Source organism: Oculina patagonica, chromosome 8 (genome assembly GCF_052425735.1).
Source record: "Oculina patagonica isolate OP01 chromosome 8, crgOcupat, whole genome shotgun sequence".
Taxonomy (NCBI): domain Eukaryota; kingdom Metazoa; phylum Cnidaria; class Anthozoa; order Scleractinia; family Oculinidae; genus Oculina; species Oculina patagonica.
The window spans coordinates 10,965,019-10,991,807 of record NC_135765.1 but is presented as its reverse complement, the minus strand read 5'-3'; the positions used below and the strand labels follow the sequence as shown (position 1 = coordinate 10,991,807).

At 40.8% G+C, this 26,789-nt stretch overlaps 1 protein-coding gene across 1 annotated transcript in view; it reads left to right on the top strand.

Moving 5' to 3' along the window:
• The window catches only part of LOC144662558 (uncharacterized), a 32,086-nt gene extending 6,849 nt beyond the window's left edge, over positions 1–25,237 (top strand). The window contains exons 2-12 of the mRNA XM_078523398.1: positions 14,168–14,685; positions 15,638–15,812; positions 16,424–16,637; positions 17,301–17,445; positions 18,754–18,916; positions 19,333–19,495; positions 20,133–20,217; positions 20,678–20,733; positions 23,021–23,293; positions 23,597–23,665; positions 24,752–25,237. Of these exons, the coding sequence (XP_078379524.1) occupies positions 14,168–14,685; positions 15,638–15,812; positions 16,424–16,637; positions 17,301–17,445; positions 18,754–18,916; positions 19,333–19,495; positions 20,133–20,217; positions 20,678–20,733; positions 23,021–23,293; positions 23,597–23,665; positions 24,752–24,765 (1,875 nt within the window). The 3' untranslated portion in view covers positions 24,766–25,237. The remainder of the gene's footprint in view (positions 1–14,167; positions 14,686–15,637; positions 15,813–16,423; positions 16,638–17,300; positions 17,446–18,753; positions 18,917–19,332; positions 19,496–20,132; positions 20,218–20,677; positions 20,734–23,020; positions 23,294–23,596; positions 23,666–24,751) is intronic.
• Positions 25,238–26,789: the final 1,552 nt, after the last annotated feature.

The following is a 26,789-nucleotide window of genomic DNA, read 5'->3' as shown; positions in this document are numbered from 1 at the left end:
ACCAGATAGCGGGCACCCCTGTCTTACGCCTCTTTGAAGATGGAAAAATTCCGACGCGTAGCCGTTATTGATGACACAACTGGAGATATCGGTGTAGAAGGTTTTAACCCACTTTTGAATGTTAGGTCCAAAGTTGAACGACTGCAAGGTTTTGTTTAGGAAATTCCAATCGAGCGAGTCAAAAGCTTTTTTGAAATCGATGAAAATAGCGAGGCCGGGAATGTTTTCTAGGGATGTTACTTTCATTATATCTTGTATGAGTCTGATGTTTTGTATTGATTGTTTCTGATAGCATTGGCTGAGATTTCAGCGCAGAGGACAAAGAGGATACCAGATAGCGGGCACCCCTGTCTTACGCCTCTTTGAAGATGGAAAAATTCCGACGCGTAGCCGTTATTGATGACACAACTGGAGATATCGGTGTAGAAGGTTTTAACCCACTTTTGAATGTTAGGTCCAAAGTTGAACGACTGCAAGGTTTTGTTTAGGAAATTCCAATCGAGCGAGTCAAAAGCTTTTTTGAAATCGATGAAAATAGCGAGGCCGGGAATGTTTTCTAGGGATGTTACTTTCATTATATCTTGTATGAGTCTGATGTTTTGTCCGATATGTCGACCTTGGATATACCCGGTTTGATCGTCATTTATGATGTTTGGGAGAACTTTAGATAGTCTGCTAGCTATGACTTTGGCTGCTATTTTATAATCAATATTGAGAAGGGATATCGGTCTCCAATTTTCTAAGTAGAGTCTGTTTTTTCGTTTCTTGGGCACTACTTTAATAATGCCTTGTTTCTGGGTTATATTTAGCTTTCCGTGCGTGAAAGCATAATCGAAACTTGCAACCATTTCATCTCCTAATAGAGGCCAGAAGAGTAAATAAAATTCTACCGAAAGGCCGTCGCTTCCTGGGCATTAATTCTTTGCGCACTCTTTTAGAGTTTTAAAGCATTCTTCTTTCGTTAGGGGGTTTTCAAGATCGATTTGTTCAGCGTCACTTAGACGAATAAGATTTGGATCATCGAAGAAAGTTTTATCATTCGAATTATCGGTTGGTACGGCGGAGTAAAGGTCCTTATAGAAATGTTTTTGGCATTTTAAGATTTCATTGGCTTCTGTTATTTCTTGATCATCATGTATTTTAAGTTTTGCAATAAAGGAATTGGAGTGTTGCCTTTTTTCTAAATTGAGGAAATATTTCGTATTTTTTTCGCCATGCTCGTGCCATCGAATTCTGCTTCTGATAATAGCACCATTAGTTCTATACTCGGCGATTTTGTTTAATTCTGATCGAAGTCGATAAAGTTCTGTGATATTTTCTTTCGATCTGTTGGTTTCTAAGATTTTCATTAAACGCTCGATACGACTCGCGAGCTTTTTCAATGTTTCTGCGTTCTCTGTTTTTTCTTTTAGAGTACTGAACGCAGAAACCCCTTATTTCCATTTTTATCATGTCCCAAGCAAGGCCTTTGTCAGAAAGGTAACTATATTTGTCTTTGAATTGAGGAATTTTGTCTGAAAGTTGTTCAATGAAGTTGTTGTCTTTTAAGAAAGAATTGTTAATTTTCCAGAAACCTGGACCTCTTCGAACATAATCTTGGGACTGGATTGTCAGGATGATAGCGGAGTGATCTGTTAAAGTGGAGTTTTTGATGTTCGTGTCTAAAGCGAGAGGTTTAAGATCTTCAGAAATCATCCAGTAGTCCAATCTACATTGTACTTTGAAAGCTTTATCTCGCCACGTGAATTGTTGTTGATTAGGGTGTTGGCACCTCCAGACATCAAGGAGTTTCAGAGAAGTGCATAAATTTCTGATTTCACTAATTACGTTATTCTTCTTGTTCACGTCGGATCCGTCAATTTTATCGCAAGGTGTTAACGCGCAATTGAAATCGCCGCCGACAATCATTTTGCGATCTGAGCGATGTTTAAGAATATTGAGTAAATTTGAGTAAAAATCTTTTTGATCAGTGTTGTTGTTAGGGCTGTAGATGTTACACAGCTGAAATTCAGTATCGTGAACAGTTGCTTTGAGTAATAAAAATCTGCCATTCTCGTCTGCGAAGATGTCATCTACATGAATGGGTAATTTAGGATTGAATAAAATCATTGTTCCTCTGGAATGATTTGTACCGTGGCTGTAATAAACATCACCTCCCCATTCTGATTTCCAAACAGTTTCAACGCTTTTTGTGGAATACGTTTCTTGCAAAAAAATTATGTCGAATTTGTTGTTATGAAGCCATTGAAAAAGCTGCCTCCTTTTACGCATTTGGTTTATACCTCTGACATTTAACGAGCAAAACTTAGCTACAAAAGGAGTTGTCATTTCAGATTATAAAAGGTGATACCACTATGGAATTAGCTACATGATCAGAACAATAAGCTTCTAAGATAATTAGCATTAGACTTTGAAAAACGATTAATACTACTTCGATTCCAGTCGATTTATCCACTTTTCGTCTCACAAAAAGCTGAGATGTGTTTGCAAATAAAGCGAGAACATGAAACAAATAAATCACAAAAAAACATGTATAAAATACGAGGTAGAGCATGCCAAAAAGGTAATAGTTTTTGTAGAAAGGAAATAAATAAATAAATAAAGCAGTTTATAAACAAACCCTAGCTTTATACGGCCGTGACCGCTGCCTCCGCTCAAAATCTGTTTCATAGCAAAGTTCATCCGAAGTCCTCAAGGTCTTCTTCGGAGAGGATCCTTATCGGTCGATCATCGGGCGAGCATTTCACAAAAATCTTTCCATCTAGTGTCCAAACGCTAGTAAAGATCTTAGTTTTCTTCATTTGGAACGCCTTGTCAACAATGTGCCTTCTATATGCTGTAAGGTTTTCGTTGATGAAAATTCCTTCTCGTGCTTCAATCGCAGATGCATAGGACTCAAAGATGTCGGATACTTTAACATTTCTTAGCTTAGTTCTTCTTTGTATAATTTCGCTTTCGTCTTATGACTACAAAATTTCACGATGATTGGTCTACGACCCTTCTTGGGGCGATGTAGTTTGTGAGAGATCTCTATCTCTTCAGGCTTTATGGCGACGTTAATCGCGCTGGCGACTTTCAGGACAACGCTTTCCGGGTCAGTGTAAAGGTTCTCTGGTATTCCATGGATTTCTAAAGAGTTTTTACGTGTGTACTGTTCTAATGCGTCAAATTCGTCCCACAGTTTTTGGGAGTCGTCGATCTGTTCGTCTAACAAACTGTTCGTTTGTTTTAGCTTCTTTTTCGTGTCGTCTAGCTCTTTCTTGAGGGAAGCGTTTGCCGTGGAAGCTTTCTCCAGCTTGCTTTTGAATCCCTGCAGCTCTTGGTCATAGAACGCGAACGAGTTTTTTAGGTCGGTAAGCTCTTGTTTTAGATCTTTATTTTCTTTCGAGATGCTCGATACTGTGGCCTGGATGTTAATGAGGAGGTTCTTTATATCGCGTAGACTGGGCTCTTGTTCTTCGAAGGAAATGGTATTTTCATCTTCGGATTCTAACGCGCGTTCGTCTTGGTCCGCCATGTTGGATTTTTTGGCGCAACTCGCTTCATCCTCGACAGACCCACGGTCGCCTCTTTTATGTTTTCCGGACGTGGCCATAGCTGTCCCAGACATCTTGTAATATATTTCTTTGAAACTAGGCACTTTTTATCGTAGTTAGCCGAGCGGAGGAAGCCGCATTTAGCTTAGCTTTGAAACATGCGACTAGTTCGGGCGAGGCCGCCTATATATCTTTATAAATATTTTATCACTTATCATTGACAAATTTTATCATATTTTGCGTTCGTGATATTCTTAATATAACGGCCTGTTTTAACAATTATTTCTTATTGTTTGTAATATATTTATGCTATTTTGTATTTTTACTCGCACTTGAAAATGACCTCGGAAAGATCGAAACGTCGGGACTTTTTAGCGTTAACATTTATAACAAAAAAACAAACCAGAAACAATGTCCGAAATTTCACGAACATAGCAAAGTTGTTCTCAGAGGCTCCTTAGTGCTGAACAAAAAAATTTGCTTTTTAATTTACTTTTTTCGGAATATTAGGGCCTGTTTACATGATTCCGGAATGACTTTCATTCCGGAACGAGTTCATTCCATCCCTATACATTTCTTTGTATCTGTTTACATGATACCGAGACGAAATTCAAGTCATTCCACAATAAGTTCATTCCGGTTTTCATTCCGGAATGAAAGTTTCGTTCTGGAATGACATTTCATTCTGGTATCATGTAAACACAGAACGAATTTCGTTCCGAGATGAAATCGCAACTCGAAAACCGCATACGGACTCCACAGTTTGAATTCAGAGCGAAAAAACGTAATAGCAATTACTGTTTAGCCCAAAGAAGCAGCTCTATGGTCAAATTACTCGTTTAAATTGCAGATACGGCAATAAATGGGCACAAAAACAAGTTTGCGTGAAGCATACGCCATCTTGTTTTGATCTCGCGCGAAACATGCGCCACCTTGTTTTGATCTCGCGCGAAAACCGCGCACGTGAAAATGCCTTTGGTTGAACGGGTCGACTCTGTCATGTAAATGCAGAACGAACTTCATTCCGGAACGAGTTTCGTTCCGGAATGAAAGTCATTCCGGAATCATGTAAACAGGCCCTTAGTACTACCAAGATGCTTCCGTAAAGAACGAGTTTTCTAGTATCTTACAAAACCTTTCAAACAACAGTTAAATTTTTGCTTTGGTACATCTTCGCGTTTTGTTATTATTCAATGTTTTGTTGCAAAATCCCGGGTGCAAAATAAACTTACTACTTGCTAAAAATGGTGAAAACTAACCTGCGATCAGCCGTTTTTAAAGTCTGATCGCAGGTTAGGTGAAAACTTAATAAGCGCTCACCTCGAATAAGCGCCCACTCTCAAGGTCAGTGCAAAAATTTAATCAGCGCCCAGGGCGCTTAACCGAATAAAAACGGTAACTAAGGGCAGTAGTAAAAGGCGTTACTGTAGGGTGCACTTAATATTCAAAATGGCAGCAGATCTCAACGAATATAAAATAATAGTAAAAAGAGGGTGGGGAATGTAAAACAAAACGCGTAACGACATGAAGAAATGTAGGGAGATGTGAAAGGGTACAAAAAAATCTGGACACGAACAGGAATAGCAGGTTTTAAGACATGTAACGTGATAGAGCCCCCATAGGTTTGAACAGGTAAGAGACACTGAACCATATGATTTGTGATGTCGTGGCCAGAAACCATCAACACTCTACAAGTTGCCATAATGGCTGTTGCCTGTGACGTCATATGATGTAATGTGACGTCATTAGAGCCGCCATCTTGGATTTCACCAACCTCGTTCCCAGGGCCTCTCTTCCTTTCTTCCGAGGAAAATAGCGGAAATTGGCACAAAATCAAACCAGAACGCTTATAGAAAGTAAAATCAAAACACATTGAACAATTGATGCTTTAAAAAATGGAAAAATAAAAAAAATATGTCAAAAAAGAGAAAGGATGGATGAAAAAGCTGAGAGCAACTAACCATGTAAATTTTCACAGCGTTTATTTAACAGACAGGATATTTGTTTGTTTACACATTACATTATTAGCTAAAAAAAAATTATTACAAGGCCGTAAAAGTAGAATTAATTAGCTTTTAACTCAAGGCAACTATCTTGTTATAACAATGTCTGTTTTTCTCAGACGAGACTGGTTTACTGCTTGCCTCATCTTGATCTTTCGTGAGCCATTTCTATCAATGTAGCCAATGGAATTCTTGAGAATATGGTTGTCAGGGTGGTGTTCTTGGCAAGACTGCCTAAGCTTTTCTTCTTTGTGATCTTTCCTTTCTTTCTATTGAGTGTTGATTGTTTCTTTTGTAAAGGGGCCTTTCTTGCATTCAACTTGGTGTTTCTTCTGGTAGTTTTATCAGTCTGAACCGTTTCTTCAGTAAGAACAGGGTTTTCGTTTGGTATGCTTTCAATCACGTGCTCTCTGTTGTCGTCACCTTTTCCCAAGTTGGGAATATCGAGTGAGGGCGCGGTTGAAGATACGCTTTCTGCCTTTACTCTTTCCATCGCTTAGAAGCAAGTAATGTGATATGTCAATTTTCGGTAGATTTTATATCCACTTTATGGTTAATTTCCCTTACAAATGAGCATGAGTAACTCGGTAAAAATAACTTTACTCAAAATGAGTCACTCACATCTATAAGTGAGATCGCAACAAACCAACGTTCTCATTTTAAGACGGGCGATTGACGAGTGTGCTTAGCGTATGGGTTATTTTTGTCAATTTTGTCACAAATCATTTAGCCGAAGTTACAACAGAAATCGCCACGAGAAGAAAGGTTGCTTGGAACGCTTTGAGGAAAACACTAATCAGAATTCAATGGGTAAAGATTCGCCAGACGTTTTTGATGATGTGGAGACAGAGGAAGAAGAATATGACCACAACGAAGACGAACAAGAAGAGGATGATGAAGATGTGGAAGAGGATGATGATGATGATGATGAATCCAGCATTGAAAGTGACGAAGACAATGACGAAAGACCTTGGAAAAAGCTGCGTCTAGAAGTTATAGATGATCTGAGTTCAAATTATGATGAACAAGTAGAACGATACCAGGAAGAGGGGTCGTCTAAAAACGTGGCCGAGGCCAAGGCTTCTAATTTTCTATTACCTTCATATAGAAAAAAGTTACGAGGCTTGTATTTGCATTATCTAAAGTGGATTCGTCATCTCAAATCTGATCATATACACAAAGAGGTCATGGCAACTCTACGTCGCTACATGGACGACGATGACATGGATTTTGAGGAAGCCGCGGAAGCAGCTGTGAATAAACGGAAGTTTTTATTGAACAGAGTTTTTGAGCCAATAGAAGTACCGGACGAACCGCCCGACGAAGAGGCTGACGACGTCAGGAGACATCCACTAGCAAATTGATAGAAAAAAGAAACAAAAACCTCTCCTGAAAGTTGACATGGGAAACACTGATATTTGCGAAAAGCACGCAAAATGAATCACGCAGGCTATAAGACAATGACGCTAGCTAAAGTGAAACACGTTAATGTATTGTTGTGCAAAATAAATAAAGCAAAATTAATGTGATATTGTCGTTTGCGTGTCTACCATCAGTTTCTTGGCATTTACGTTTGCCGTTTGCACAAAGTTTACTACTCCAAGTTACCCTTGAACTTATTTAGAGTCACCCTGTGCTACTCCAAGGAACCTGCAGCCTAACGCCCCTGTACCTAGTTATAGCGTGTTACCAAGAGGGACAGATTAGTGCCAATCATTCGCATTGTTACTTACTGGTCAGCGGATACTACCAATCTACTTGGACCCAATACTCCTGTTGCAGAAGTTTATAGCACGGACATTTTGCAGCCACTTTTTTTTTTAGCAACACTCAACTTGCTCACGAGTTACTCTGAGTTAGTCCCAACTTGCTCATGAGTTACCCTTTAGCTACTCCCAACTTACTCATGAGCTTCTCTGAGCTATTCCCAACTTGCTCATGAGTTACCCTGAATTACTCCTAGCCAACTTTCTCATGAGCTTCTCACTTTGAGTTACTCATTTTGAGTTGCTTATTTTGGGCTGCTCATTTGCTCATTTGCTCATTTTGAGTTGCTCATTTGCTCCTTTGAGTTGCTCAATTGCTCATTTTTTTTTGCTCCTTTGAGTTGCTCATCTGCTCATTTTTTTTGCTCATTTGCTCATTTCGAGTTGCTCAGTTGCTCATTTGCTCATTTTGAGTTGCTCATTTGCTCACTGAACAGGTAAAAGACACTGAACCGTAAGATTTGCGATGTCGTGGCCAGAAACCATCAACACGCTACAAGTTGCCATAACGGCTGTTGCCTGTGACGTCATATGATGTCATGTGACGTCACAGGCAACAGCCGTTATGGCAACTTGTAGCGTGTTGATGGTTTCTGGCCACGACATCGCAAATCATACGGTTCAGTGTCTTTTACCTGTTCAGTGAGCAAATGAGCAACTCAAAATGAGCAAATGAGCAACTGAGCAACTCGAAATGAGCAAATGAGCAAAAAAAATGAGCAGATGAGCAACTCAAAGGAGCAAAAAAAAAAATGAGCAATTGAGCAACTCAAAGGAGCAAATGAGCAACTCAAAATGAGCAAATGAGCAAATGAGCAGCCCAAAATAAGCAACTCAAAATGAGTAACTCAAAGTGAGAAGCTCATGAGAAAGTTGGCTAGGAGTAATTCAGGGTAACTCATGAGCAAGTTGGGAATAGCTCAGAGAAGCTCATGAGTAAGTTGGGAGTAGCTAAAGGGTAACTCATGAGCAAGTTGGGACTAACTCAGAGTAACTCGTGAGCAAGTTGAGTGTTGCTAAAAAAAAAAGTGGCTGCAAAATGTCCGTGCTATAAACTTCTGCAACAGGAGTATTGGGTCCAAGTAGATTGGTAGTATCCGCTGACCAGTAAGTAACAATGCGAATGATTGGCACTAATCTGTCCCTCTTGGTAACACGCTATAACTAGGTACAGGGGCGTTAGGCTGCAGGTTCCTTGGAGTAGCACAGGGTGACTCTAAATAAGTTCAAGGGTAACTTGGAGTAGTAAACTTTGTGCAAACGGCAAACGTAAATGCCAAGAAACTGATGGTAGACACGCAAACGACAATATCACATTAATTTTGCTTTATTTATTTTGCACAACAATACATTAACGTGTTTCACTTTAGCTAGCGTCATTGTCTTATAGCCTGCGTGATTCATTTTGCGTGCTTTTCGCAAATATCAGTGTTTCCCATGTCAACTTTCAGGAGAGGTTTTTGTTTCTTTTTTCTATCAATTTGCTAGTGGATGTCTCCTGACGTCGTCAGCCTCTTCGTCGGGCGGTTCGTCCGGTACTTCTATTGGCTCAAAAACTCTGTTCAATAAAAACTTCCGTTTATTCACAGCTGCTTCCGCGGCTTCCTCAAAATCCATGTCATCGTCGTCCATGTAGCGACGTAGAGTTGCCATGACCTCTTTGTGTATATGATCAGATTTGAGATGACGAATCCACTTTAGATAATGCAAATACAAGCCTCGTAACTTTTTTCTATATGAAGGTAATAGAAAATTAGAAGCCTTGGCCTCGGCCACGTTTTTAGACGACCCCTCTTCCTGGTATCGTTCTACTTGTTCATCATAATTTGAACTCAGATCATCTATAACTTCTAGACGCAGCTTTTTCCAAGGTCTTTCGTCATTGTCTTCGTCACTTTCAATGCTGGATTCATCATCATCATCATCATCCTCTTCCACATCTTCATCATCCTCTTCTTGTTCGTCTTCGTTGTGGTCATATTCTTCTTCCTCTGTCTCCACATCATCAAAAACGTCTGGCGAATCTTTACCCATTGAATTCTGATTAGTGTTTTCCTCAAAGCGTTCCAAGCAACCTTTCTTCTCGTGGCGATTTCTGTTGTAACTTCGGCTAAATGATTTGTGACAAAATTGACAAAAATAACCCATACGCTAAGCACACTCGTCAATCGCCCGTCTTAAAATGAGAACGTTGGTTTGTTGCGATCTCACTTATAGATGTGAGTGACTCATTTTGAGTAAAGTTATTTTTACCGAGTTACTCATGCTCATTTGTAAGGGAAATTAACCATAAAGTGGATATAAAATCTACCGAAAATTGACATATCACATTACTTGCTTCTAAGCGATGGAAAGAGTAAAGGCAGAAAGCGTATCTTCAACCGCGCCCTCACTCGATATTCCCAACTTGGGAAAAGGTGACGACAACAGAGAGCACGTGATTGAAAGCATACCAAACGAAAACCCTGTTCTTACTGAAGAAACGGTTCAGACTGATAAAACTACCAGAAGAAACACCAAGTTGAATGCAAGAAAGGCCCCTTTACAAAAGAAACAATCAACACTCAATAGAAAGAAAGGAAAGATCACAAAGAAGAAAAGCTTAGGCAGTCTTGCCAAGAACACCACCCTGACAACCATATTCTCAAGAATTCCATTGGCTACATTGATAGAAATGGCTCACGAAAGATCAAGATGAGGCAAGCAGTAAACCAGTCTCGTCTGAGAAAAACAGACATTGTTATAACAAGATAGTTGCCTTGAGTTAAAAGCTAATTAATTCTACTTTTACGGCCTTGTAATAATTTTTTTTTAGCTAATAATGTAATGTGTAAACAAACAAATATCCTGTCTGTTAAATAAACGCTGTGAAAATTTACATGGTTAGTTGCTCTCAGCTTTTTCATCCATCCTTTCTCTTTTTTGACATATTTTTTTTATTTTTCCATTTTTTAAAGCATCAATTGTTCAATGTGTTTTGATTTTACTTTCTATAAGCGTTCTGGTTTGATTTTGTGCCAATTTCCGCTATTTTCCTCGGAAGAAAGGAAGAGAGGCCCTGGGAACGAGGTTGGTGAAATCCAAGATGGCGGCTCTAATGACGTCACATTACATCATATGACGTCACAGGCAACAGCCATTATGGCAACTTGTAGAGTGTTGATGGTTTCTGGCCACGACATCACAAATCATATGGTTCAGTGTCTCTTACCTGTTCAAACCTATGGGGGCTCTATCACGTTACATGTCTTAAAACCTGCTATTCCTGTTCGTGTCCAGATTTTTTTGTACCCTTTCACATCTCCCTACATTTCTTCATGTCGTTACGCGTTTTGTTTTACATTCCCCACCCTCTTTTTACTATTATTTTATATTCGTTGAGATCTGCTGCCATTTTGAATATTAAGTGCACCCTACAGTAACGCCTTTTACTACTGCCCTTAGTTACCGTTTTTATTCGGTTAAGCGCCCTGGGCGCTGATTAAATTTTTGCACTGACCTTGAGAGTGGGCGCTTATTCGAGGTGAGCGCTTATTAAGTTTTCACCTAACCTGCGATCAGACTTTAAAAACGGCTGATCGCAGGTTAGTTTTCACCATTTTTAGCAAGTAGTAAGTTTATTTTGCACCCGGGATTTTGCAACAAAACATTGAATAATAACAAAACGCGAAGATGTACCAAAGCAAAAATTTAACTGTTGTTTGAAAGGTTTTGTAAGATACTAGAAAACTCGTTCTTTACGGAAGCATCTTGGTAGTACTAAGGGCCTGTTTACATGATTCCGGAATGACTTTCATTCCGGAACGAAACTCGTTCCGGAATGAAGTTCGTTCTGCATTTACATGACAGAGTCGAGCGGTTCAACCAAAGGCATTTTCACGTGCGTGGTTTTCGCGCGAGGTCAAAACAAGATGGCGCATGTTTCGCGTAAACATGTTTTTGTGGCCATTAATGGCCGTATCTGCAATTTTAACGAGTAATTTGACCATAGAGCTGCTTCTTTGGGCTAAACAGTAAATGCTATTACGTTTTTCGCTCTGAATTCAAACTGTGGAGTCCGTATGCGGTTTCGCGAGTTGCGGCTTCATCTCGGAACGAAATTCGTTCTGTGTTCACATGATACCAGAATGAAATGTCATTCCAGAACGAAACTTTCATTCCGGAATGAAAACCGGAATGAACTCATTCCGGAATGACTTGACTTTCGTCTCGGTATCATGTAAACAGATACAGAGAAATGTATGGGGATGGAATGAACTCGTTCCGGAATGAAAGTCATTCCGGAATCATGTAAACAGGCCCTAAGTCAAGTTCAATCGCAATTTCAATAATAATCAATATAAATACTCCTCTTTTGCACTTCAGGGTGTTTTCATTCGAGTAGTGGGGGGTGGGCGCTTATTCGGCGCTTAATTTTCCTACCTACAGGGTGGGCGCTTTAGTTCGAGGTGGGCGCTTTTTCGAGGTTGGGCGCTTAATCGAATAAATACGGTATTTAAACTTTACTAGTAATTTCTGTACTGTAAACGGTATACAGATCAACTGGACAGAAAATGCTAACGCGGCGAAAAAGAAACGTTCTCACTAAAAGTGATGCTTGCGAAAAAATGTCCAAGCTTTTTAAACTTTGCTGAAAAAATTGTATCTTAACATGTCTATTATTAATGCTCTACCCTACGTGAAAGGCGTAACTGAAAGAATCTCAAAAGTTCTACGCAACAACGGGGTCAAAGGTGGCTTTAAACCACTTAACACGTTACGCACACGCTTCCTCAGACCGAAGGACAAACTCACAACATTCCAGTCTAGATGTGTAGTTTACAGAGTTAACTGCCTTGACTGCAGTTTTACCTATTATGGACAAACGGACAGAGCGTTAGCTACTCGAATTAAAGAACATCAAAGAGCAGTTCGTGTTTGCGACACAAACTCTAAGATCGCGCTACACGCGAACAAGTTTGGCCATGATATGGATTTCAATCATGCAGCGGTGGTGGACAAGTCAGGCGATTATCACAAGAGGCTTTTCCTAGAAGCGTGGCATTCGCAGAGAGACCAGAATGCGGGAAATGAACACATAGACATCCCTGATGTATATAAGTCACTTACATAATGTTCATAGTCTTGCGCAGCGTTCGCGTGTACTTGTATTAGTCACTCGCGCGCGCGTACAAATGTGAAACCGTTAAAAAAAGCCGTTGCTTTTTCTGCCATGTTAAGGACGGTGCCTCCTATTGCTACTGCGCACTTTTCTGCGCATCACGCAATGCATCGATCACACTGGGCGCGCGCGCTTTTAATTAATTTGCTCGCGCAAAATGACGAATTCAACTACGCGAACAAGCGCGCGACTAAAAATCAGAAAGTTTTTTCTGCGACGAAAGCCAGTTTATGGACATATCCTAAGCCAGGAAGAGCGGAAAGCAACATATAAGTAACCATTTACCGCTAACCACTGAAAATGGCTCACATTAACAGTTAAAAACAAATCGCTAAGCGCTAAAACGTTACCCGCAAACTGCTAACCGTGACAAATGGCGTAGTGCACGCGCGAGATGCAAATATTCAACTCGCTAGGGAGGGGATAGGAAAAATGTAATAAACTCCAAAAGCGATTTCATAGAACCTGAAAACAACTGGTATAACTTTTAAAAACGCGTGGTGACCCCCACTTTTTATTTTATAAAATGTAAGTGGTAAGTCTATAGAGCACATGTTTAATTTTTCATTAAGTGAAAAAAATTAGGCCGATTTTCTGGCCGTGCAAGTGAAAGCTGCTAATGTCAAAAATGGCTCAAACGCAATTATTTTGTTAATAAAAACGCGGATAACGCAGTTCCGAAGACATTATTTGTTATTATTGTAAAGATTGTTATATTTAATGTTGATTTTGTTCATGAAAAACCAATTTCAAATGAATTTGCAAGGAAATTGTATTTAGTTTTACTTTATTTTAAATGCCACGTCAGCACTTTCTCAGATCAACCTATTATCTCAAAATTTGCGTGGCTACCCCCAATTTTCTTTTTGAATTTTAGTAGCCCTTGGTAACATCTACATTTCTTGTATAGTCATCGGCCGGGCAAAAATATTATTAGTAGGCACCGTCCTTAACAACCGAAGAAGACCGAAGATTCTCGGTCGAAACGTCTTGAGTAGATTATGAGCGTTGTTTACGCTCAAATAAGTCAGTGTCAGAATTTATAAAGAGCATTAATGTCAACTCCTGACTGCAATTTTGGTATTTTTCGTTTAATGTCCATTATTACTCGTTAATAAAAAATGGGGTTACCGAGCTCGTTGTTGAGGTGTCAGCACTGTGTTTTGACAGGTTATACTATTGCCTTGGTAACTAGTGCTGTCATAAAAATAACTTGTTCAGCAATGAAATGTTCAAACCAGTTCTCAGGGTTTTCCCTTGATATGAGCGCAATTCACCGTAAGAAAAAATATGGCGGCTGTAAATTTTACCACAATACCTGGCAAACCTAACACCGCCAAATTAGGGCACAAAGATCGCCACCTTCCTGCGAAATTCGTCCTAATACTATCAATATTGTTCATGCAGGGTTTGAAGCTTTTAGAGTTTTTCTGTGCGTTTTTATGGGCGTTTTTAGCGTTATTGCTCGTCATTCCAGTCGCCATCGTGTTCAGTACGGTGGATTGGATAATGAATGTGCAAGAGAATTCACATTCTCTCGTGCATTCACTGTCCAATAAAAAGCGAGAACAGCTTCATGTTGACATCTGATTGGATTTAATCTACAGCAAAGAATATGAATTAAATGGCCCTCACTTTGGGCTCGTTGCTTTAAATGTTGTTTGGCCCGGGTTGTTTATTTCGCCCATATTCTATTAACAGGCGTCCGAATACAAGTTTAGCCTTTCGAGAACTTCGGATTGGCAGTTTGTAGGCCGCCGTGTTAAGTACACACTCACAATGACCATTCCCGAGTCTACCGCGGAACTGAAAACCAAAATCAAGCTTCCGGTCAACGGTACAGCCATTCTACGACTAACAGAGGCTAAAATCACTGACGTAAGCAAGCAGCTGACCTTCACCAACAATGCAACCAACATGACGTCATCAGCGGACGATGGCTTGATTGACATCGCGTTCTTTGACTTTGGTACCGTCACACGAGGCGCGTTTGCAGGCGACACTGAGATTAAGATTGAGTTTCAGGTCCAAGTTATGAATCACGACCATGTTGTCAATGGGGGCCTGCAGTGGGTCAGCGTTGCTACCCAGTACGGCACGAACCAGTCCGTGTGGGCCGCCATGCTTGCTGTGAAGACTGTTTACACAGCCTGCAAAAGGCCAGATTTGAAAGTTGACTTTCGAGGAGTCCCGCCTGTTGGTCACTCTGTTCTCTTTGGGTAAGTGCTACGCCATTCACTAACATTCAATTAATAAGCCACATTAGTATATACCACACAATACTTACTTAATCCTCTTCATTCCTAACTAGCGCGCGTCACCTTCCGGGTGTTAACATCTTATACCCCTGCTTCCCAATAGGGTGCAGTAGTAATTCTAGTTTCGGTTTCTGTAATATGTTTAATATTTTCGAAAAGCGGGTTATCAGCCCGCCGCCCAACCCCCACCCTGGAGGACCAGGGGCTGTTCTTCGTCTGGCCTCTACTCTTCGACCAATCCGGCATGGTTAAACCTGCCAGGGACCGAGGACCCCGCCGGCTCAGCTCTTTGGGTGATTGAGACACACAAGCTTCACTACCACTGCAGGGTATCAGCCCAAGCTGAACTTATACCACACAATACAAGTGAATATTGTTTTTTTCGTGCGCTCTTTCAAAGTTACAAAGAAAACGAGATTAACTTTGAAAACTGTTCAGCCCAGCAGTATTTCAAAAACCCATATCGCAATCCGTTTTAATCCTGTTCACTTTTGGCCATCCGTGCCTTCTTTTGTATTTGCTGTGTTATTGAAATCTTTCTTTACTGTTTTAAGCGGTCATTTTTATATTTCACCAAATTCATTTGCTGGCCATTTCCCATGCCTAAATTTGGCTAAAATCCGTGGCACAGTCGGAACGATTGAGGTGCGCAATAAACGAGGCCGAAACAGGTACACAATTAAGGTTTTTGTAATAATATGTATACACAAATAATCGTCACATAGAGATACACAGTTAAGAGGCCATACAGAAAGATACAATAAGAGTCCAACAGAGGTACTCAGAACTGTCAGTAGGATCACTAGCTAGAGCGTTAAGTGGCAAATAGAGTAACATAAGTGACATTTTCTTAGTGTTTTTTTTTTTTTAAAAAAAACAAACATCCGTTTTATTTCTTTTTTGCCCGAAATAGAGAGCAAATCAGTCTCCGTTTGGTGGTGTCTCAATCACCTCTTACCACCGATTTAGTGGAGAGTGGCACAGTACAACTACCTTTACCGTCATTTCTTACGTACCACAGTCACACCACAAGTACCGATTCAGTCAGCGTCGTTGTTTCCGACACAGGTTCGACAGTTTCCATCCAGGTAAAAAAAATCGTTTTAATCATGCCGTTCCCTTCCCTTCCCTCATAGGGATGGTAAGAAATAGAGAATAATACAGCAATACATGGTTGCGCGGTGATATAAAATTATGTTCGTGTGTTCAAGCGGCGCTCAATCTTGAGATATCAATTTGAACACGAGAAGAGAAATTTCATATCTTCAAGCAACCATGTATTATTTTGTCTATTTTATAAACCTACAAACAACGAGTTTTTTTGACGATCTTTCAAAGATTTCCGACAATTTTCCGAAGGTTTTCGAAGATTTTCAAAATGTTGCCCGAAGGTCATACGAATGTTTCGGAACATTTTCGAAGATTGCCGAGGAAGATCCGAAGATTTTTTGACTTAATATCGATAAACTTTGGCTCATTCAGCTTTAAAACCTGGCAAACTCGTCAGCAAACGTGACGAAATCGATATCTTCACATGTGAAAGATATCGTATCTTTTACAGTGTAAAGTTAAAATTTTCTCAGTGAAAGAAATCCTGGTAATTCACTCTAGTATATATAATAAAAAGAGCTCTTTGAACAAGGGTTCATTACCTGGTTTGAATTATTTATTTGTTTGCTCCGTTTTCCTTCATCTTCAGTTTGGAACACTTGAGTTTCCGCAAAAGGTCGACGTAATGATTACGTTGAGCCTTGATCCGGATAAAACAAGGGCTGATGGGAAAATTCACGATTGTACAACGCACGTGAACCTCAAGTACATCGGGCCAGCGGATACCTGTACCTCTTCCTCAGGCTCCCGAGAGTTTGCTCACGAAGGACCAGCCACTGCTTCTTTCAAGTATTACGTGAAACGTAAGTTTATAGAACTTTTATAAGCCCCTTTAAAAAGAAGTGTGATAGGCTGCGACTTAGAGTATTACAGTACCACTTTGGAATAGACACTAAAACAAGAATAACACAGACACAGACGCAATAACGCAGCTGTCAGCTGCGCATGCGCAACCTGTGGGCTCTTCCAGGGAAGAAATTGCTCACGGAATGTTTTCTTTATTTAGTTTCACATGTTCAGTGTCCGTTATCTTCTTTCGATTTATGATCAACCCTTAAATCACATCGCATTCAGCGGCAACTCCAAGCGTTTTGTTCGGCCATGTTTATTTATCGTGCCCCTACACCAAATAATTCCAAGTTAGTTCGCGCGTTTTTACTATAATAAATAATAATGATAATAACAATAATTTTTAGTGTGCAAATTCCATAGGAATATGCTCAAATGCGCATCACAAGTTACAAAAATTACAACATAACTTAAAAGCCAAAACTCTCAAACTAAGTTACAAGTTAAAGTTAAAAAGTCCCCTTTTTAACTTTCCATAGTGACGTCACACTGGTCACAGTCATGTGACACCTTTTGTATCTGTCACTGTCTTTTATTTGTGACGTCAAATCAATCAAAAGCTAGTATGTGGTCCAGATAGACCCATACTCAATCTATTCCTTTTTGTTTACATTTAGAAGATTCTTGTGAAGAACCTTCTGGTATTGAAGATGGTTCCATTACTGACGCCCAGATCACGGCCTCGTCCTATTCCCCTGGCGGGGAGCCACACAAGGCCAGGTTGAATGGCGACCAGGCCTGGATACCAAATGGGCCTTTATCGTAAGTTGAGTAACGATTCTGTTTTCGAATAGGCCATTTCCGAGTTCCCTTTGCCTCCGTTTCAAAACGAGTCTACGTGCGAAACCATTCAATGAATGAGTTTGATTTGCATGAAAATAAACCTGTAGGTGAAACTCATTTTCATATGATGATTTCGCACGTGACTCGTGAAACAGAGGCAAGGGTAACTCGGAAATGGCTATTGTTTTTTTTTTTCCTGTTAACAGTCGAGGTAACAGTCATAACGTATTGAAACGTAACAAAATGCAATGTAATGCAATGCAACAAGGAACCCTCTTGCACTTCTGGTTGCATGTTTAATACGGGGCTGCTAACAAAAGCCACACCTCTATAAAAAATAAGCAGGACAACCTCCACCCCTGTACTCCACCCCCTTCACTGTTTAAACACATCACTAACGGCTACAATTTTAAACAGAATTGTCCTAACAAAAAATAAAAATCTTTGCAAAGAACTACAAATTTTTCATTGTAAATATCATAGTTTTTCGTTAACGTTATTATGATTTAATAACAGTGATGTTGTTCTCCCGGATAAACACCGCCTCCCCCCCCCCCCCCCCCTCCCAACTTCTCTTCCCTGAACTTTCTTTTTATATCTCCTTACAATCCTGTGGTCTCCTCTACTATTTCCTTTTTCACATGTAAAACAGACGGTTTGACTAAAAAACATTGCTTTAAAATAGAAAATGTTAAAGCCATCTTGATTGAAAAGTTATAAAAAAGGCGACGACGTTTCGACATTCGCTTAACATCATTATCAAGTCAAATAGTAGCATTTACACCAACGCATCAACGAACACAAATACTCTGCAATCGGGAAGCACCTGGAGGAACATGGTCTATCGAAGGCTGATTTGGACGAGAAACAAATCTCTGTTTTGAAAAAAATGCAGATCAAAGTTTAATTGTTTAATTTTCGGGGTGTTGTTCATTAGGGAATTGAACCCTGAGCTAAATACTCAGAAAGACTCTATTCGTGCCAGATTCTTTACGTGACTGCTTGCGAATACCTTATTATGTACATCATCATGACATTTTTTTTACTTTTTTTCGTGTCTTTTAGGAATTTCTTATACATTTATAGTCGTACCTAATTTTATTCATTTTTGACTTGATAATGACATTAAGCGAACGTCAAAACGTCGTCGCCTTTATAAAATCCTTTTAACCAAGATGGTTTTAACATTTTCCATTTTATCGCAATCTTTTATAGTCCAATGTTTTTAACAAATCTTTTCTTCTGCGTATTATAAAACAGACTGTGTTTCAATACTTCGTGTTTCAGGAAGGAGAGAACCCAGTTTCTCCAAGTCAACTTTACCAGTGTGGTGAAAATTCGCCGTATAAGCACTCAAGGAAAAGGCAACGCCTTCGTCACTCGTTTCTCCCTGTACTACAGCTATGATGGTGTTATTTGGAAGTCTTATAAAGAGGGAAGCAAACCCAAGGTACAATGCGGAATTTTTAACCGATAAGAATCTATTCAAGGTCATTCCTCAGTGTTGCATTGGACATAATTTTACGCATGATTAGCGCGCGCGCATTAAGAAATTGGCGGCCTTTTCTGTACGGCTTGGCTCGCGCCAGAGAGATAAATCGTCGTTTTCACGTAAACGAGTAGCTCAAGTAACACACAAAAAAATACCTAATAATTTTTTACGAAAACAGCTTTAATGATTCAACCAACACCCCAAGCTAAATAGGGTTGACGTCATAACATAACGACCGCTTAATCGTAGTTTTACCAATCAGGTGCCGAGTTTTTGACGACGTCAATGCCACCTAAATGACGTCATAACACCGCTTTATTGTAGGTTTACCAATTAGGTGCCGTATGTTTGACAATTCCATTTGTTTTTCATAGGAGTTCGCTGCCAACACGAATGCTGACTCAGCACAGATGATCGCGCTTCCTATTCCTATTGAAGCTGTGTTTATTCGCCTAAATCCAACTGGCTGGCACAAAAACATCGCCCTCAGAGTTGAGTTCTACGGCTGTGTACTGAGCCAGCAGCCCCAAACCTCTGGTATGTTGGCATTACATAAAACAAAGAACTCCCCATATACCCCGGGCTACTTTACACATGTGCCATGGTTTCTCTTTATAGCTCAACAGCTCAACTTACTGACTTACTTACTGACTGACTGACTGACTGCCTGACAGACTGACTGACTGACTGACGCTGACTGACTGACTGACTGACTGACTGACTGCTGGCTGACTGCTGGCTGCCTGGCTGCCTGGCTGCCTGGCTGCCTGGCTGACTTGGCTGACTCTGGCTGCTGGCTGACTGCATGACTGATGCTGACTGACTGACTGACTGCGCCTGGCTGGCTGGCTGGCTGGCTGGCTGGCTGGCTGGCTGGCTGGCTGGCTGGCTGGCTGGCTGGCTGGCTGGCTGGCTGGCTGGCTGGCTGGCTGGCTGACTTACTGACTGGCTGGCTGGCTGACTGACTGACTGCCTGACTGCCTGACACCTGACAGCCTACAGCCTGACTGCCTGCCTGCCTGCCTGCCTGCCTGCCTGCCTGCCTGCCTGCCTGCCTACCTGCCTGCCTACCTGACTGACTGACTGACTGCCTGACTACCTGACTGCCTGACTACTACTACTGACTTGCTTGTTTGCTTGCTCACTTACGCCAAGGTGTTATTATATTAAACAGGTGCCTTATTGAAGTTCACGGGCCGTGGATATTTGCTGGATAAAGACACTGGTACCATGTATGTTTGTAGCGTGCCAATGAAGAGGTAAGCCGCGTACTTCTTCAATGTGCATATGTACTAACGGTCTGTGTGGTGCGGTGACCCTGTGGTTAGTGCGCTGGACTAGGCTTTCCTGTCCCACCCCATCCCCCGCCGAGTATATTGTCCGAATTTCCTATGAGCGAATATTCAACAAGGATCAACCGAGTTGACTAATTGCTCTTTCGAAAACGTGGGCGAATAGTCTAATTGTTGTAGTAGAAAATTCAGTTCAAAACTTGAAATTTTTTGCGCATTTAAGCTGAAAATTCACGACTTCTTGTCTTTTTTGCAGAGCAAGGCGTGTCATAAAAAAGTTGGCCTGTAGACTTATTTTTTTAAAAGAAAACATTGGGAGAGCTTATCCTATTTGCGGAGTTCAAATAGAATAGGAATGAGCATCTACTAATATGAAATAGATGTAGGACAAGAAAAGGATTAATTGAATTGATTAATTATTTTAAAGCAAAAAGAGTGCAGCCAACTGCTACTTCAGCAGGGACCAAGGTGACACATGGACAGGTAAGATGAGTGAATCTTGTCGAGTACACTGTCTCATGGCTGCTCTCCTCTGGGGAATTGTTCCCATAATACAGTCGAAGCTCTTGTAAGCGGACACCCTCGGGACGCGAAAAAGTGTCCGCAACTGGAGCTGGCCGCTTACGAGAATGGGTCTCGTAAGCAACCACTAGAGGTGTAGGGGATAGATGGCTGCTTACGGGAGCTTGCCCAGCTAACAGAATGTTAATATGCATGTATAAAGTGGTGTTTCGAAATGTTACCGGACGTGGATGACGACAAAACAAACACTGAAATATGGTACTGTAATTACTGTAAAATCATTGTGACGAACGGCTTAAAAACAAAGAAAGAGTCTAAGTCGTAATCTCTGAAAGTGTCCGCGGCCCCTTACGGGAATGTCCGCTTACGAGAATGTAAAAATACAGAGTTTGTATGGGAGTTAAAACGGAGTTTCAAACCAGGCGGCCGTACGTAGAGCTGTGCGCTTACGAGAGTGTCCGTTAAGAGAGCTTCGACTGTATACTGTACGGGGAGACTCCGCCAGAAAGGGGTACCTTTTTTAGTCCGTAGGTGTATACATGTCAATTTCCTCCTGTAAATGTATACCACAGGGGGCCCATACAAGCGGCGTGACTGTTTGTATGTTCGAAATATAAAGAAATGTATAAGGATTTTGAAAGCGTCTTATTACGTGAAGCAACAGTCAACGCAAAACCCTCCAAATCGCCCAAATTCGCCATTTTGAGCCGCAGAAACGACAAAATACAACAGTTGAGGTAGGTTTACGTTTATTTTGAACTTAAACATAGACATTACTCGAAATAAGTTAACGATAATAAGACGCTTTAAAAATCCTTATACATTTCTTTATATTTCGAACATATAAACAGTCACGCCGCTTGTATGGGCTCCCTGTGTGTATACACGAGTTAGAGTACACAAAATGGTAGGGAAAACTATATGGAAGAGACTCACCTAGCGAAAGCACTTCGTTATCAGTTGCTTGCTTACCTGACTTGAAAAAAGAAGCCGAAATTTGGTGTTTTTAGGGGGCGTGTTTTTATTCCAAAATCTCTAGGCTTTTACATTTTTACATTGTTTTATTTTATTTTTTTTTTTTGTAAAAATCTGGAATTTACATAAGCAAGTAAATCTAACTTGTTTCAACAAAAGGTGCCCAGCCGGCTGAGAGAGAGGCTTGAAATTCACCAACAGCCACCCTCCCTCCCCCTGAAGTCCCCTGGCTAGACCAGGACCAGGGGGGCCGAGCAAGAGTGTCTAGTCCAGCCCGGTGACAGCCAAGCTGCCACAGGGCTGCAGCTGCCTGACAGTCACAAGAAAATACTCATTAAAATACCATGACCTTGCTGTGTCTGGCTAGGTCTGGTTAAAATGACACAAAAACACTCCACTATGCCCACCCCCCTAGAAAGCCAGCAATTTAACCCCTGACCCTGGGCTCCCTAGGGCTGCTAGCCCTACCACTCTGCTACCCGGCACAACCTTCCAAGACGTTGCCCCCCCCTCAATTTTTTCTTACCGGACTGGCTTGAAGGTCGATTAACGTCGGCCTTCAAGCACGGTTCGCGGAGTCCACCTTTTGTCAAATCTGTGTAGAAATGTGCGAAGAAGTGTTTCTTTTTCTGATATTGCCCTAAAACTGGCATTTTCGGGCCTACTAGGATGACCCCCTGGTGCCTCGCGCCTTCGGAACTTCGCAGCTGCCTCGGTTGACAGAAAAGTCTGATTACGGCCCAGGATATCAAATCCCTAGATGCCGATTAAAGATAGCAGACTATTAAAATGTAGGAAGTCATTTTGGCGTGATTTGACCATATAATTGACACATGACTGCCACTAAAAAATATTCTGTATGCCCTATACGCGTTATTGATTATTCTCCTTCTTGTTTATTCCCTCCTCTATAAGCCTGGTGGTTTCTTGGAGGTCTCCTCCCATTAACATAATGTTAAAGCTATGTAATTTTTAATTCAAATGTGGCTGATAAAATGATGGCGAGGATTACTATATATAGCGTAAGAGCTTTTGAAGATATATGGGGAGGACACTTGGTGAGCCCATCCCCCTAGACGCACGAACGAATAAAAGGCAAAGGCTAAATAGGGTTAAGATTGACCTCTAAAATGATCTCAATCGAGTAGTTGGATACATTCATCTCAGTAGATAGATGGGTAGTTTATTGAAGTTTTAAAATTACAGCATAAGGGCTGAAGTGGATAAAACTTTACAAATATACAAATGTTAACCGCTACCACCTTGTTTGCAGACATGGACAATCGCCTCCTCGTCATCCTTGGACATGAAACAACCGAAAATACAATTTTCGGCGTGAGCAGGAATGGAAAGTCAATTTTAAAAAGCACCGAGGACCATTCAGCAAGATTTGTCGTTGCTCCTCAGAACGAGTGGTTGGACGCCAAAGAAAAAGCCACCACTACACTTACCAAGTGGCTTGAGAGTGACCTGGCCATCGCCAACACTACCATGACACCACAGTCTTGGCATACGGTCACTTCCACCAGCGGTATCACATGGGGAGGTGAGATTGGAGACCCTCTTCTTCTTTTTCTTCTTCTTCTTCTTCTTCTTCTTCTTCTTCTTCTTCTTCTTCTTCTTCTTCTTCTTCTTCTTCTACATACCTACCTACCTACCTACCTACCTACCTTACCTACTTATCTATCTACCTACCTACCTTCCTACCTACTTACTTACCTACCTTACCTACCCAACTAACTAATTCCTAACTACTTACCTACCTGCTTACCTACCATCCTACCTTATTCCCTAACCCTTCTACCTGGGGTACTTTATTTAACTCATTGCTTTTCTTTCCTCTTTGCAGCTTCTGCTAACGGTATCCATGTGGAACTGGAATCAGAGTGGAAACTGAAGGCCATCTGGACGTGTAATGGTGTGTAAGCCAATCGATCAACAAAACGTCTTACCTAAGAGACCCTTCAGTAAAAACAAAACAAAAACACTAAAGCTTTTTCGTTCACCTTGTGAGTTGAATTGTCTCGTCTTAGTGTGCATTTTGCTAGTTGGATCTAAGCTGCAAGCGCATACGTACGTATTATTTATTATAACGTAAGCTCATACGTATTATTTATATTTTTATTAGTCACCTCAAAGAAGTCCTATTTATAGAAGGGGCTTGTTGCGTCGTCACGCAATGCTTCTGGTAAAGCTTTACGTCACGCACCCCTTCCCTTGAAGCATAATGTCACGCATTTTCGTCCCCAGAGGCCGCTATCTCAGTTCGGTCAACATCCAGAATCGAAACATATGACCGGTTATGATATTTTGAGCATGCACAGGGTGTTCATTTTTCGACTGCCAGCGAATCAGATTTGAAAGGAATAAACTCTTTTTGTGCCCAAACAAACGAGGTCCATGAATCGCGGACCATCAAATTAAGCGGCCAGATGGTTCGTGATTTTTCGTGCTGATCAAAATGATCGCGGACTCTGTAGTCGACGATGTAGTATACAATGCCGGTGACTTTAATAGTCAACTAGCTAGCTTTCAGGATAAGCGATCATAATTTTCAACGACTTGTATACAACAGCTTTCAATGTTAGTCTGTTGGTTGTCTGTCGGCCGACTGACGTACAAAATTCTTAATTAGCTATGTAATACTCACAAAAGGCAAGTTTTCAAGGGCTTTCTAAGATCTTGAGTTGCCTTTTACAGCGGTTCATACCATCTTCCAGGTTCTCAGTCCTCGGTCAGTGGAGCGGTTCATTTTCCGTTCCACTGACCGAGAGCCTGGAACAGTCTAAGCGGTTCTCCGTGAGTTCATCCCAGAAGCGTTTGCGCGACCGAATTTGTACCAAGATTCCACAAAGTTTTTGGCGTAAGCTGATGCAAATTACCCAGTTATTGTACGCAGTACTGATCCTAATAATTAAACTGACGCTTACTTTTTAGCCAATTGCTATGTGTTCTTAGTTACAGCAAAAGGTTATTTATTCAAATCTTTATTTTCTCATTTCAGCCCTTGGTAAGTGAACAGTTGCTGTTCGATTTTTGCATGGTCAGTAAAGTTTCAGCGAAATACTACGGAGCACCCATCATTGGTTTGTAAGCGTTTTGTAGAAAACAAAAATAACGAAAGAAATTTAATTTTTTAGGACTTAGGACCACGAACACAGGGAGCGATTTATAAGATCAAGTGCTCCGACAGCAAGGCCTCCTATATCGGAGATACCGGTAGAAAACTCAACACGAGACTGACTGAACACAAAAGAGCGACAAGAAATGGTGATGTCAACAATCACATTTCTGAACACCATCGACTTACTAACCACAAAATCGACTGGGACTCTGCTGAATGCTTAACCTACAGTACTAACTATTTTCAACAACTGAATCTGGAAAGCTGGTACACAAATTTAAAACAGACGCGACAACTACCGACTCCTTACAAAGGATTTATTCACGACGTAAACAGAACCGACAGACAAACCGCAAACAGAACTACATAATTTTACTAACAATAGACGGAACAGAACGACCTAATAGGGTTTTCCGATTTAGCGGAATTTCGTACCTATTTTCCGTGCTAAATGAATCTGTGAATTAAACTCAATTTTGATAACTTTGTTCTTAACTCAAAGTCACTCAGTACTTTTGTTCTGTAACGATGCGTCGTAGTAATAAGTTGGTCAGACTGCATTTATATTAAATTATATAAAATTGTTTGATATAACGGCCTTTAGTCGAATGTCCTTTATTCGGAACAAACCTGAGTATCGACATCGTAAGCAAAGACTATCCGGGACCTCAGCTGGATTTCTATGAGGGTGAATACTTTGAACCGCGCACGCATCCCGATACGAGTACATCGTTTCGCCCGATGCTGGGATATGATTTTAAAAAGAACAACAGGAGCAATCTTCTCTTTAAACTTAATGTAGTGTGCACGTCTCGGCTTCGACCGTACGAGTAAAGAAACCTCAGTTTACGCGGCCAAAGCCGGATAGTTATTATTGTTATTTCCGTGATAAGGCATCCGTTCAACGACGATAATTGCTTGAATGTGCACCAAACAGACGTGAACTTTAAAAAGGACGCCAATGCAAATCGAGTCTAACTTGATCAACAACGTGTGAAAAATACGAAAACTTTTTATCTCGCAAAAACCGTTCTAGCGGTAATCGTGAAAATTTCATTTATTATGCCCGGTTGAGTAGTCAAATGCATGTTAAAAGCTCGTGCTTCCTCGTGCTGATCGTCAGAGTTTCCCGAACTACAAAACGCCCAGGCTCGTGCATTCTCACTTTCCTTGTGTTTGGCAACCCTCAAGATGACAAGAGTCGCTGGTTTTTAAAATGTTACAAACAAACCCGAGAGAAGCCAGAGGTCCGAGAGGAGTTGCTAAAATGGTACCTCAGTTTTGACAACTAAAAACTGATTTTTTTCGACAGTTGACGGTAAAAAGACGTTTGACGTTAAACCACGTTGAGACGCTCCAGTCAGGGAACTGGCCATGGAAATCTTGTTTGTCTTGTTTCAGTTGAACGAAATATTCCTTGCTCGAATTCTTTGTTGAGCAGAAACGTTTATAATTTACAAGTTAGAATGAAATAAACTGATTTGAGCGCTGTACTGATGTATTTGTAAAGAGCACGTTATCATGGCTCAAAAGTTTGTACTGAAGAAATCGTCATATAAAGGGTATAAACAACTCATTTTACTTATCATTTAAAGTCGGTTAAATGATTTTCACGTCCAGAAATTGATTTCTGTTGAAATGGGCATATTCCACTTCCGTGGATCTTCCGCTAAATCGGAAAACCCTAATAAGACTAACAACAGACGCATCGAAACTGACCAATTACTGATGACAAACTTTACACGTGTCTTACAGCCAATAACATCACGGCTAAACTAACCAATCAACTTCAACGGACCAGACTTATAACAACATCAACTGACAACAACTTTTCACTTGACTCTGAAGATGACTTCTGCTCAGGTTGTCGAAACGTCAGAAACTAACAACAGTTCTTCTCAGAACTTCTCTCATGCAA